General features: G+C 55.7%; 1 protein-coding gene across 9 annotated transcripts in view; it reads left to right on the top strand.

Annotated features, from left to right (window-relative positions):
- The window catches only part of TSC2 (TSC complex subunit 2), a 37204-nt gene that overhangs the window by 3530 nt on the left and 21581 nt on the right, over positions 1 to 12093 (top strand). For all 9 annotated transcript variants that reach the window (XM_030848432.2, XM_030848430.2, XM_030848431.2 and 6 more), the window contains 13 exons: positions 69 to 179; positions 1020 to 1164; positions 2187 to 2304; positions 2713 to 2761; positions 3179 to 3304; positions 3640 to 3713; positions 4776 to 4902; positions 5744 to 5887; positions 6765 to 6902; positions 7813 to 7916; positions 8345 to 8426; positions 9528 to 9683; positions 10175 to 10291. In XM_030848432.2, coding sequence (XP_030704292.1) covers positions 69 to 179; positions 1020 to 1164; positions 2187 to 2304; positions 2713 to 2761; positions 3179 to 3304; positions 3640 to 3713; positions 4776 to 4902; positions 5744 to 5887; positions 6765 to 6902; positions 7813 to 7916; positions 8345 to 8426; positions 9528 to 9683; positions 10175 to 10291 — 1491 coding nt within the window. The remainder of the gene's footprint in view (positions 1 to 68; positions 180 to 1019; positions 1165 to 2186; positions 2305 to 2712; positions 2762 to 3178; positions 3305 to 3639; positions 3714 to 4775; positions 4903 to 5743; positions 5888 to 6764; positions 6903 to 7812; positions 7917 to 8344; positions 8427 to 9527; positions 9684 to 10174; positions 10292 to 12093) is intronic.

Here is a 12093-nt window from a genome sequence, read left to right as displayed (position 1 = left end):
TGCCCATGGAACTGTCCCTCAAGTTGAGGGGCCAGCACACCAATCCCTGTCCCTTCTTTGCCGGGCAGCATGCGGTGGAAGCACTCTGGAAGGCCGTCTCGGACTTGCTGCAGCCAGAGCGGCCGCCAGAGGCCCGGCACGCCGTGCTGGCTCTGCTGAAGGCCATCGTGCAGGGGCAGGTAAGAGGTGGCCGCTCTGTGCCTGGGGGGAGCTGTGGCGGGCCACGTGCTGACTGCTCCCGCGGGCCACACTTGGACCCTCGTCTTTGGCGAGAGCACCAGGCACAGGTTCGCTGGTTCCCAGGGGCCCTGCAGCCGAACTGCCCGAGTGGGCATGCTGGTGTCACCTCTAGTATCTGCGTGACCCTGGGCAAGTCACTGGAGCCCCCTGAGCCTCCACTTCCTCTCCTCTAAAGTGGGGATGCTTGTCATTCCCTTTTTTCTGGGACGTTCTGGGGAGTAAATGAGGCAGTTCACCCAAAATGATGAGAATGGCTCCTCACACGAGTGAGCTGTTGTTTTCTTGCTCTCACTGACCTCCTGCCCCTCACCGTGGGCTCCTGCCCCTCACCGTGGGCTCCTGCCCCTTGCTCACCGTGCTCCTGCCATGCTGGAACACCCAGGCCACCTCTCACCATTCCTGCTTGGAAGGCTTCCTCTCCTCTTGGCCTATTTTCTCTACGCCTTCACACCCCGCTGCTCAGAGAAGTCCCCACTCTCAGCTTCGTTAGATGGCTATCATCATTCCGTGAGCATCCCTCGAGGGTGGGTGCGTTGGCTCCTGCTGTGTGCCCAGACCTGGGCTCATAGTAGGTGCTCCACACACACACTGGTCAAACGATGACCAGTGCGCCTGATCCCCTACCCAGTTAGTCCCTCACAGCCGCTTCCTCGGGGAGGGAGAAAGGGCCCCAGGGCTGGGAGTCTTGGAGCCCACAGCACTTCTTGGACTTCTCATAGCTGCTTGGGAAACCCAGGGGGATCTTGGCGGGACTGCTGACTCGATGGTTTTGTCTTCAGGGAGACCGCTTGGGCGTTCTCAGGGCCCTCTTCTTTAAGGTCATCAAGGATTACCCCTCTAACGAAGACCTCCACGAGAGACTGGAAGTTTTCAAGGCCCTCACGGACAACGGGAGACACATCACCTACTTGGAGGAAGAGCTGGGTGGGTGCCACGTTGGGTGTGAGGTCTCTCTGGCCTTGGTGATCAAATTTAATCTGGGATGCAGGAAGGCCTGTCGGGCCCAGAGGGAGTGCTGCAGTTCACAGGCGTGGCCTGCAGAGGGCGCTGCAACACACTGGTCTGCTTATCTGTGTGCAACCAGGATCAGCCCCCCGAATCTCCCCAGGAGCTTGTTAAAAATGCAGAGTCTGGGCTTTACTCCAGACAGGCTGACTCTGAATCCCTGGGGAGTGGGGCCTAGATGTGCCTTTTAGGCAGGCAGGAGGTGGTCTGCGTTTTGCTGTTGGGAGAGCATGCTGCTGACCCAGGCCTCAGCCTGGGTCTTATCCAGAGTGCCCTGAGGTTTTTGGGGGGCTGGGGCCACCTCGCTGCGTCTTTCTCCTTGCCCTTTTCATGCCCGGTCTGGCCTCCTAGCGCTTCCCTTTGGTGGCCATCCTCCCTGTTATCCTTATGGTGTGAGGTTTCCATGAGTCTTGAGATTTCATGTCACTGCTGTGGGGAGAAGAGGAAGGCAAAGGAAGAAGTAAATCTGACTTGGGCCTTGCTGTTCTGTCAGAAACGGGCCTCAGCTGTTGGTCCACCTGCAGGACAGGTGCTGACAGTGAGGATGTGGTTAGTTTTTCTGTCCAAGTTTATGTGTCTAGCAACCAAGCGTTGCTTGTGTCTCCTTTGAGAGATTCTCTGTGGGGATGGGGGCCTCCTAGACACTCGCCCCGTGTTTGCACCCCTAGCATCGGGGTCAGGGCTCTGAGCATCAAATGCACAAACGCTGCCCCTGCCTCAGCTCAGACCCCTTCATGCATCCTGGGAGCTGGTGAATTCCAGAGTCCATGACATGCTGACCTGCTCGGGCTCCAGCTGAGCCTCCATCGGTCCCGTGCTGGCCTGCCTTTCATTCCATGGGGACCAATGATGCTGTTTCCAGCAGTGAATGGGATGGGGACTCATTTTCCTGGGGAGGAGGTGAGTAGGAAGGACATTGCTCTCCTCTTTTTCTCCCCTAGCTGAATTTGTCCTGCAGTGGATGGACATTGGCCTGTCCTCAGAATTCCTTCTGGTGCTTGTGAATTTGGTCAAATTCAACAGCTGTTACCTCGATGAATACATTGCATCCATGGTCCAGTAAGAAAAACATGTGATCAGTAACATGCACTGATCACAGTGCTGCTGTCTTGTTTCTGCAGTTCAGCTCTGTAGGGTGAATAAAGCTGTTAAAACCATCAAATAAATGGAGATGTTGGCAGTGGCCAAAGCCACCTTCCACATAATGTTTGTAGCAGATGTGTGACATTACTTGATGTTTTGTTTATTGTTACTTGTCATTTGTTCAAAACACTCCGTGAAACCCTGTGGGCAGAGGCTTGGTCTTGGTGCTGTACACTCAGTGCTGAGCAGTGGTTGGGTGAGGGGAGCCCTGAGGGAGGATGAGCCACTTTTTTAACTGACTTGGTAGAGGAACCAGGAAGTAAAATGGAGCCACCCAGCCTCTGGGAAGTGTCCTCTCAGCTGACTTTGTGTTTCTTCCCACAGCATGATCTGCCTGCTGTGCGTCCAGACCGTGTCCTCCGTGGACATAGAGGTCAGTAGCTGGCCCCGTCCAGGGACAGTCCCTTTCACCGTCCTTCTGGGCAGGCCGGGTGGTGTAGCAACTGAGACCCCAGGCCCTGGGGTCAAGCCCTGTGCTGCCCCTCACTGGCTGTGTGGCCTCGGGAAAGCTGCTTGACCTCTCTGAGCCTCAGGACTGTCTCCTGTAAGTAAGGGCGTTGGATGACATCCGTTGTGGGGTCATAGTTCATGATGGGATAACCCACCGTGACTGGGATGTAAAAGTGCCTCCCAGATGCTTGCTCACTCTGTGGTTCCCAGGAAGGCTGCTTTGACAGAGGGGAGGGGCAGTCATTGCTGACCAAAGGATGGTCAGTGGAGGAAGCTGGGAGTGTCACTTCCCTGTGAGCAGGAGGCAGGGCTGGCCTGACTCTTTTCTCCGCCCCACCAGGTCTCTCTGCAGGTGCTGGACGCCGTGGTCTGCTACAACTGCCTGCCGGCCGAGAGCCTCCCCCTGTTCATCGTCACCCTCTGCCGCACCATCAATGTCAAGGAGCTCTGTGAGCCTTGCTGGAAGGTAGGGGTCTAAACTCTCATCTTGCAGAGTTCTTGCCCGGATGAAGTGATAAGCCAGGCTTATGGACAGGACAAGGGCCATCTTGTCCTCAATGAATGGCCATCTTATTCTCGGAGCGGCCAGACAATGGCCTGTTGAGGGGAAGCCAGTGGCATTTTCCCAGTGGCTGAGCTGAGGTCAGGGTTTTGGTGACATTTTGAGAACTTAGCTGCCCCTGTTCGGGAGGAGATGGTGGAGAACAGCTGGACGTGGAGGGCTTCAGAGTGGTGGCCGTGCGAGGCCCCGGGCTCGTGTTTGTGTTTGCCAGTCTAACGACGGTGCGTCTTGCTTCCCAGCTGATGCGCAATCTCCTGGGCACCCACCTGGGCCACAGTGCCATCTACAACATGTGCCGCATCATGGAGGACAGGCGAGTGCGGGTGGCCCAGCCAGCATGGGTGAGGGCGGCTTGGCGGCCGCAGGGCCTCCTCAAGGAGGCTCCCTGTGTGGGCTCTATGCCTCGGCACAGGCTGATGCGGAGCTTCCTGTTCTGGTGGGGTGGCTGCTCCAGAAGCGAGTCCTGATCTAGGGCTCACGTCTTATGCTACTGGTCACCTGTCCTCCCCTCCTCCTGCCAGTAAAGTCAGAACATGCAAAACTGAGCTCTCGACCTCCCTCCCACAGGCGGACCTCCTCCAGTGGGGCTGCCTCACCACCCACTTGTCACGAGGCCCTGCCTCACCTCCCACAGCCAGACCGTCTCAGGTGGTGTTGCTTCTGCCCCTGAGATGGTCGTCTGTCCACTCCCGGGCCCCCCCACCCCCTCAGCTCTCACCTCCTCACTGCTCTCCTGCACTCACTCTTGGCCTCCTGAAGTCCATTCCTCCACACAGCAGCCACACATAGTTTTTCCAGCACAGATCTGACTGTGTCACTTTTTGCTTGAAGCCACAATGGCTCCTAGTGCTCTCAGGATAAAAACCAAATGGCAAGGCCTGGATGGTCCAGCCCTGCTCAGCCTGTGAGCTTCTCGTTCCCGCCTTGTTGCCCTTCTGCCACCCACCCAGGACCTTTGCACGTAACTTTCATCTTGCTGAAATGTCCTTCCACCTGGGTTGAGTTTCCCTGAGTGTCCTTGACATTGTAGTGTTGCGGTTAGATTCCCTGATCACCCTGAGCAGGTCTGCTCTCGTATCCCATGGCTTTCCTTCTTAGCTGTAATCTGAGTTGGAACCTTGGTGTTCATTTACGTGATCCTTTGGTTCACACCTGTGTCTCCTAGGCTGTCAGCACCATGATGCTGAGGGCTGTTGAGCGAATGCGTGAATGAATCACACGGTTGCTGCTGGCCCCTGAGTCCCCTGCCCAGCCTACTTCCCCAGCTTTGCTTCTGCCTCATAAGTGTAGGGACCTCCAGGGAGGCTGCCAGAAGCCTGGGTAGATGCTGGGCTGGGCCCTGCTTATATCCTCTCTTCCCGGGGAACGCTTTCAGAGCCTACATGGAAGATGCCCCACTGCTGAGAGGAGCTGTGTTCTTTGTTGGCATGGCTCTCTGGGGAGCCCACCGGCTCTACTCTCTCAAGAACTCCCCAACATCTGTGTTGCCGTCATTTTATGAGGTAACTTGGCTTCTGTACCGCAGTGAGCTGGTGAGGGCGGGAAAGCTCACCTCAGCCCCACCCAGTGGGGACAGGCCTGTCAAGACGGGGAGTCTGCTGCAGGGGCAGGAGGTGGGGGGTGGGTACGGGGGGAACGTGTGCAGTCATTTGCTTTGCAAGTGGGGTTGCGATGTAGGGCCTTTGAAGGTTTTATCCTCAAGCAAATATTATATTTTGTGAATTTCATTTTCTACAAATTAGCATCAGGACTGCTCAGGATTCCCCCTGGGGATAGTGACATACTTGCTTTCGACAGTTTCCTTGGTCAAGTGGCAAACTTGCTCTTGGTCTAGAATGAGGCCAGAGTTAATAGCTTGTGTTTCCACCGTGCCTGTTGGAGTTCGGAGCACTTTGCATGTTTTCATGTAGCTGTCATGGCACCCTGGTGAGCTGGGGCAATCACACCATCCTCATCTTACCTGACAAGCAGATGAGCTGTGTCATGTCCCAGCTGCCCCTAATGGGGTCCTTCTGGCCACACCCTGTCTCCTGGGCAGTGGAGGCCATGTTCTTTGCACGTTGCTTGCATCAGGGTAGCTTTCAGGTTCTTCTAGGCCAGGAAGCCAGGTACCCAGAATTTGAAATGAATGGTCTGGCTACGTCAGGCCCTTTGGAGCCAGTATAGAAAACACACTTCTGGGTTCCTGAGATACTACTTTTGTGTATCCCACGAGATATCACATCCCACGAGATGTGCGTGGGAGCGAGGCATCTCATGCTAGGTTCCAAGGGCGACGTGCTGGGGCTTCTGTGCGTGAGCGCAAAGGGGCTGATGCTGCGTGCCCCCCGGGCCGTGTTCCAGGCCATGACCTGTCCGAACGAGGTGGTGTCCTATGAGATCGTGCTCTCCATAACCAGACTTATCAAGAAGTACCGGAGGGAGCTCCAGGCTGTGACATGGGACATCCTGCTGAACATTGTTGAACGCCTGCTTCAGCAGCTCCAGGTGAGGTGGGCACAGGGAGAACTGAGACGGCCGACCCGTTGGCCAGAGGGCCCCTTCCTGGGGGGCGTGGACCCATGGGGGCCTCTCCCCGCCCCTCCAGGGCCCTCCCTCAGAGCTTGCTGGGCCGTGTTCTCTGATGGCTCTTGGGTGGCAACTCACCGTCCACTGAAGACGGCTGTTTTTCCCAAATCCCCTCTATCAGTTGAAGCAGGACTATGTAATAGGTGAGCAAGGGGGGTGGGGGGTAGTGTTGATCAAGGTCGACAGAGTAACACGCCAGGTGGCCTCCATGGCCTGCAAGTGGACCCTGAAGACAGTTCCCAAAGTGTCTCGAATGCTGCCTGCAGTTGGTGGAACTTTGGAGGAGGGCTTTGACTGTGGCAGGAAGGAGGACGTGATGGTGCAGGGGCTGCAGATGAGATGAGGCCCCATATAGCATGGGCTCGGGTCTGGGGCACTGGGGCGGGCTTTAGGCGGACGGCCAGGCCCGTGGGAGGAAGGACCGGAACTCAGCAGGGCCTGGGTTCTTGTCCCTCAGGGGTGGCTGCTGGGCCAGATCATTGTCACGACCAGCTGGTCAGGCAGTGCTTCATCTTGGAGTGATGGTCTGGAAGGCCACACCCCTGGGGCCTCCAGAAGATGCGAGAGCCTGAGGGAGGTGTGAACACACTAGTAGTGGAGGCCCGCCATGTGGGCACAGCCAGGACCCCTTGGGCCCCACCGTTCCCCAATGGGCAGGAATAGCACTCGTGCCCCCTGTCCAGTGGGAGGACCTGAGAGGGTGTCTGGATTCAGCTCATTTGAGCTGAGGACTCCAATGCCGAGTCCTTGAAGGGAGCTGAGATCCCTCCTGTGTAACCGTGCCTTCGTGTTGCAGAGCCTGGACAGCCCAGAACTCAAAGCTATCGTCCACGACCTGCTGACCACGGTGGAAGAGCTGTGTGATCAAAATGAGTTCCATGGCTCGCAGGAGAGATACTTTGAGCTCATTGAGAGATGTGCAGACCAGAGGCCTGTAAGACCACCTCTTTCTCCAGCACAGTGGGCCTTTGGTGCTTGGGCAAGCGGGTGGTTTAGGTCAGGCTGCTGGGGGAGAGGAGGGGCTGCTCAGCTCCCGGAGGTCTGGCTGTGGGGGTCTGGAGGCAAGTTTTCCGTGAGTTTGAAGTAAAAACCTTGGCAGGCTTCTGCTCCCCTGGGATTTGTGCTCCAGCAGAGAAGTCTGCCGTGCCGTCAGGAGGCTGAATGCGTGTGGGTCTGTGAGAGCATATCACAGCCTAAGCATCCGTTTCCTCCCACCTGTGCGGAGGGAGGGGCCAGTTGGCTTCATGCTCAGCATGTCTGCTCTCCGAAAGGCAGGCAGTCCTGGTGCCAGAAGGGCTCAGCCTGATGCAAGGCTTTTATGTGGGTTTTATCTTTTATTTCTTTATTTTGGCTGTGTTGGGTCTTCGTTGCTGCACGCAGGCTTTCTCTAGTTTCGGCAAGCGGGGGCTGCTCTTCGTCGTGGCGCACAGGCTTCTCACTGCGGTGGCTTCTCTTGTTGCAGAGTGTGGGCTCTAGGTGGGCTTCAGTAGTTGCAGCAAGTGGGCTCAGTAGTTGTGGTGTGCAGGCTCTAGAGCACAGGCTCGGTAGTTGTGGCACACGGGTTTAGTTGCTCCACGGCATGTGGGATCTTCCTGGACCAGGGCTTGAACCCATGTCCCCTGCATTGGCAAGCGGATTCTTAACCACTGTGCCACCAGGGAAGTCCGTTATGTGGGTTTTAAATGAATCTTCACTGCTGCCAGCAGGGCCTTTATCGTGTGGGCTCCCTACCTGGGCCTCGGAGTGGCTGGTCTCTTGGGCCAGCAGCATGGGGCCGTATTTATCAAAAAATCTCTGGAAGGGCAGAGCGGCTCATTCACTCCAGGTCTTTCTTCCTTTGACAGGAGTCCTCCCTCTTAAACTTAATAACCTACAGGGCTCAGTCAATCCATCCAGCAAAGGATGGCTGGATTCACAACCTGCAGTTACTGATGGAGAGATTTTTCAGGTAGGCAGCCTCTGGAGGCCCACCTGACCCTGTGTCTGCACTGCAGGCAGGACACTGAGAGTTAGCACTTTCCTCTCCGATTCTTGAAAGTGACAGTTCTCACTGAGCAGGAAAGGGTTTGTCTTCCAGAGGACAGAGTTCTCTGAGGCCTCTGTGCTTACTCCCTCCTGTGGAGTGGTCATCTAGAAAGAGGCCATCTCTGAGGGCCAGGTTCTCTGCCCCTTTACCCCATTCTTGGTCTGGATGTTGCCGAGCTGGGCCCCACGCGGGGAGGATCTGGAGTCAGTCTTGCCTGACACGGAGGCGGGTGGGTCTGGGGGCTGGGTCCCCAGGGAAGCCATTGGAGGTTGGGCTACTCGGGCTGGGGGAGGGTGAGGCCGGTGGCTGGTGCACCCGCCCAGCCCCAACAGGTGTGCTCCTCCCCCCAGAAACGAATTGCGCAGTGCTGTGCGTATCAAGGTGCTGGACGTCCTGTCCTTCGTGCTGCTCATCAACAGGCAGTTCTATGAGGTGTGTATCCATGCTGGCGCGGGAGCCCTGGGGCAGCAGGTGTGAGGGCGGCCTCCACAAGCCATGCGGGGTGGTACTCACCCGAGAGGCAGCGCGTGGCCCTTTCAGGGCACTACACGCCTCCTGGGGTTGGCCTGGGACCTGGGGTCTGCCAGCGCCTCTCTGTGGCAGGCTTTGTTTCCTCGTTCATCCCTCCCTCCCTCCCTTCCTTGGTGCCTTCTGCCAGGCCTGTGGCTGAGCGGCCAGGATGGCATAGTCCCTGCCCTCAGGAAAACAGTCTTGCATGGGGACATTTTCTTTTTATAATCACACTCATCCTCCGGGCTCTGGGCTGATCACCAGATGCCAGGGTGGTGGCAGCCCCTACCAACCTCTCTACTGCATTTCTTCCCCTCCAGTCCATCCTTCACTAGGTTTGCAGCCAGGGCCTGTCCTTCTTTCAGAATCGGCAGCGGCCTCTGCCCACTGGGCTCTCTTCTCCGGGAGGTGTGCTCAGGCTCTACATCTCCCCTCGTTTCCCAGCACCTTCCTCACCGAGGCCTCACTGGAATGCCTGGTATCCCTAGGACCTGCCCACCCCTCCTACCCTCTCAGCCTTCCCTTTCCCTGCATCTCTGTCCCTTGGAATTCATTCTTTTTCAGAGTCCAGCTCAGTGCTGCCTCTTTTAGGAAGCCCTCTGGGTTCTTGAGTCCCTCGTGTTGGGGTCGCTCTCGTCCTGCTCTCTGCTCCTGTAGCGCTTTGTACCTGCTTCTGTGAAAGCGCTCGTCCTGCTGCCCCGTTACAGTGGGCTCTGTGATGTCGGGGACGAGGTCTCTCTATCCCCAGGGCAGAGAGCCCTCCACATGGGATCCTTCTTAATTGTGATGTTGAATGACAGAGAGGGAGCAGGGACATTCACTGCTGCATCACGTCTGAGTCTGAGCCTGTAGTCGTCATCATTCTCCTGAGCCGAGGGGACGCACAGAGTGCCCTGGAAGAGGCCTGGGCCTCTCAGGCGCTCGCACACCCCGCTGCTGTTGTCCCAAGTCTTTAACGACGTGTTAGGTGAGTTTTGGCCGTGTGGCCAGTGGCTCACCTGGCTTCTCTTGTGCTTGGTGCAGGAGGAGCTGATCAACTCAGTGGTCATCTCACAGCTCTCCCACGTCCCGGAGGATAAAGACCACCAAGTCCGAAAGCTGGCCACCCAGTTGCTGGTAGATCTGGCTGAAGGCTGCCACACCCACCACTTTAATAGCCTGCTGGACATCATTGAGAAAGTGAGAGCCACTCGAGCCTGGGGCTTGGGGCGCCTGGGCTGCCATTGGGACCCCTCTCTGTGGCAGAGCCCAGCGGACAGCAATGTTCTTTGGACTCGCTGTCTCCGTTCTCTGCAGGGAGACTGCCTGGGTCTCTCCGAGATGGGGTTCCCTCCTAACAGAGATGGGGCGGTGTTGGGAGGTCTGGCCGGGCCTGCTGCTGCTTGGCGCTGTCCTGCTGCCGTGCTGCCCAGGGGTCCTGGGACATGGCTCTGTGGCTTCGGGGGAGACTGGCTGGGGGTGGGGTTTGGGCACATTGTCCTTCTGCACAGCCAGCATCCTTTTAATTTCAAAATGCATTGCAGTTTCTGAACCATGCCCTGGATGAGGGGAGTGCATCTTTCCTCTTGAGAAATAAAGGAGAAAGTATTTTTGGGTAGAAAATATCAGATCTGATGGTTGCTGCCTCAGGGAGCCCAGAGTTGGGAATTTAAATAGAGATCTCTCTGTAGGTGATTGCCCGCTCCCTGTCTCCACCCCCTGAGCTGGAGGAAAGGGATGTGGTGGTGTACTCGGCCTCCTTGGAGGATGTGAAGACTGCAGTCCTGGGACTCCTGGTCATCCTTCAGGTGGGCCTCTGCATTTCATTGGAGTGCTGCTCTTTAGCGACCCATCCCCGAGGAGACCTGGGCACTCCCTGGGGTCTCAGAGGGCAGTCCGAGTGTGATCCCAACTCCTCGTTACAGTGGGGGGACCAGTTCAGAGCCCTGACCAGGTCAGGGAAGCGTGGACAAGGCCCAGCCAGAGCCAGTCTGTGAGAAACACTCCCAAGCCAGGGCCAGAACCACCACCTCACGTCTCTCCACAGCCAATGAGGTGGGAAGGGCTGGTGTCCGTTCTGTCCCCACGGTTGTTTGGTCTTTTTTTAATAGCTTTTTTGAGGTGTAGCTTATATATCATACAGTTCATCCGTTTAGAGTGTATGATTCCGTGGTCTTTGTTGTATTCATAGAGTTGTGCAGCCATCATTAGAGACATTTACCCCAAAGCAGCTCCATACCCATTAGCGGTCACTCCTTATTCTCCCCTCAGCACCTCCAGCCCTTGGCAATCACTAATTCACTTTCTGTCTCTGAATTTGCTTATTTTGGGCATTTCATAGACATGGAATCACACAATATGTGACCTCATGTGTCTGGCATCTTGCATTGAGCATAATGTCTTCAAGGTTCATCCATGTTGTAGCGTGTGTCGGTACTTCATTTCTTTATATGGATGGGTAATAGTTCATTGTACGGATAGACTATATTTTGCTTATCCATCAGTTGATGGACACTTGGGTCACTTCCACTTTTTGGCTGTTGTGAATCGTGCTACAGTGAACACTCACAAGTTTCTATGTGGACATGTGTTTCATTTCTCTAGGGGATCCACCTAGGAGTGGAATTGCTGAGTCAGCCGGTAACTCTGCTTAATCGTTTGAGGAACAGCCAGGCTGTTTTCCACAGGGCCTGCTCCATTTTACATTCCCAGCATCAGTGGATGAGGCTTCCATTCTCTCCACATCCTCACTCACACTCCTTATTTTCGGTTTTTTTGATTATCACCATCCTAATGGGTATGAAGTGAAATCTTACTGTGGTTTTGATTCGCGTTTTCCTAATGATGTTGAGCATCTTTCCATGTGCTGACGGGTTGTTTGTGTATCCTCTTTGGAGAAATGTCTGTTCAGATCCTTTGCCCATTTTTTTTTTTTTTTTTTTTTTGCGGTACGCGGGCCTCTCACTGTTGTGGCCTCTCCCGTTGCGGAGCACAGGCTCCGGATGCGCAGGCTCAGCGGCCATGGCTCACGGGCCCAGCCGCTCCGCGGCATGTGGGATCTTCCCGGACCGGGGCACGAACCCGTGTCCCCTGCATCGGCAGGTGGACTCTCAACCACTGCGCCACCAGGGAAGCCCTCTTTACCCATTTTTAAACTGGGTTATTTGTCTTTCTCGAGTTGTAAGGGTTCATTCCATACCCTGGATACAAGTCCTTCATCAGTCAGACAATTTGCACACATTCTCTGTTCCCAATCATTCTTGCCACGTCGTGCTCACTCTCCTGCGTGGTGGCTGTCCTCACACGCTCCTGGGCACCGCCTGGCTCTTGAGGCTTGATGGAGCTGTGGACTTGTCCCTTTACGTCCCCAGCAGGGCAGCGATCAGGCTCTTCCACTGGCTACTGCCCTCGATCACTGACTTGCAAAGCATTGTGGTGTTATCTATACTCAAGGTCACCTGCCAGTATCAGTATTGTGTAAAATGTAATATTTGAATCAATTGGTTCATAAACTACTTCGTAAAATGTTGATGGTAGAACAGTTTCCGTCATGTTTATACGTGATGGACTTTTATTATCTGGTGTGGAAGTTTAAAATTTGATAAAAAGT

The sequence above is a fragment of the Globicephala melas genome, chromosome 15 (genome assembly GCF_963455315.2).
Source record: "Globicephala melas chromosome 15, mGloMel1.2, whole genome shotgun sequence".
In the NCBI taxonomy this organism is placed as follows: domain Eukaryota; kingdom Metazoa; phylum Chordata; class Mammalia; order Artiodactyla; family Delphinidae; genus Globicephala; species Globicephala melas.
The sequence above is the reverse complement of the archived record's forward strand: the minus strand, read 5'-3'. Positions and strand labels throughout refer to the sequence as shown.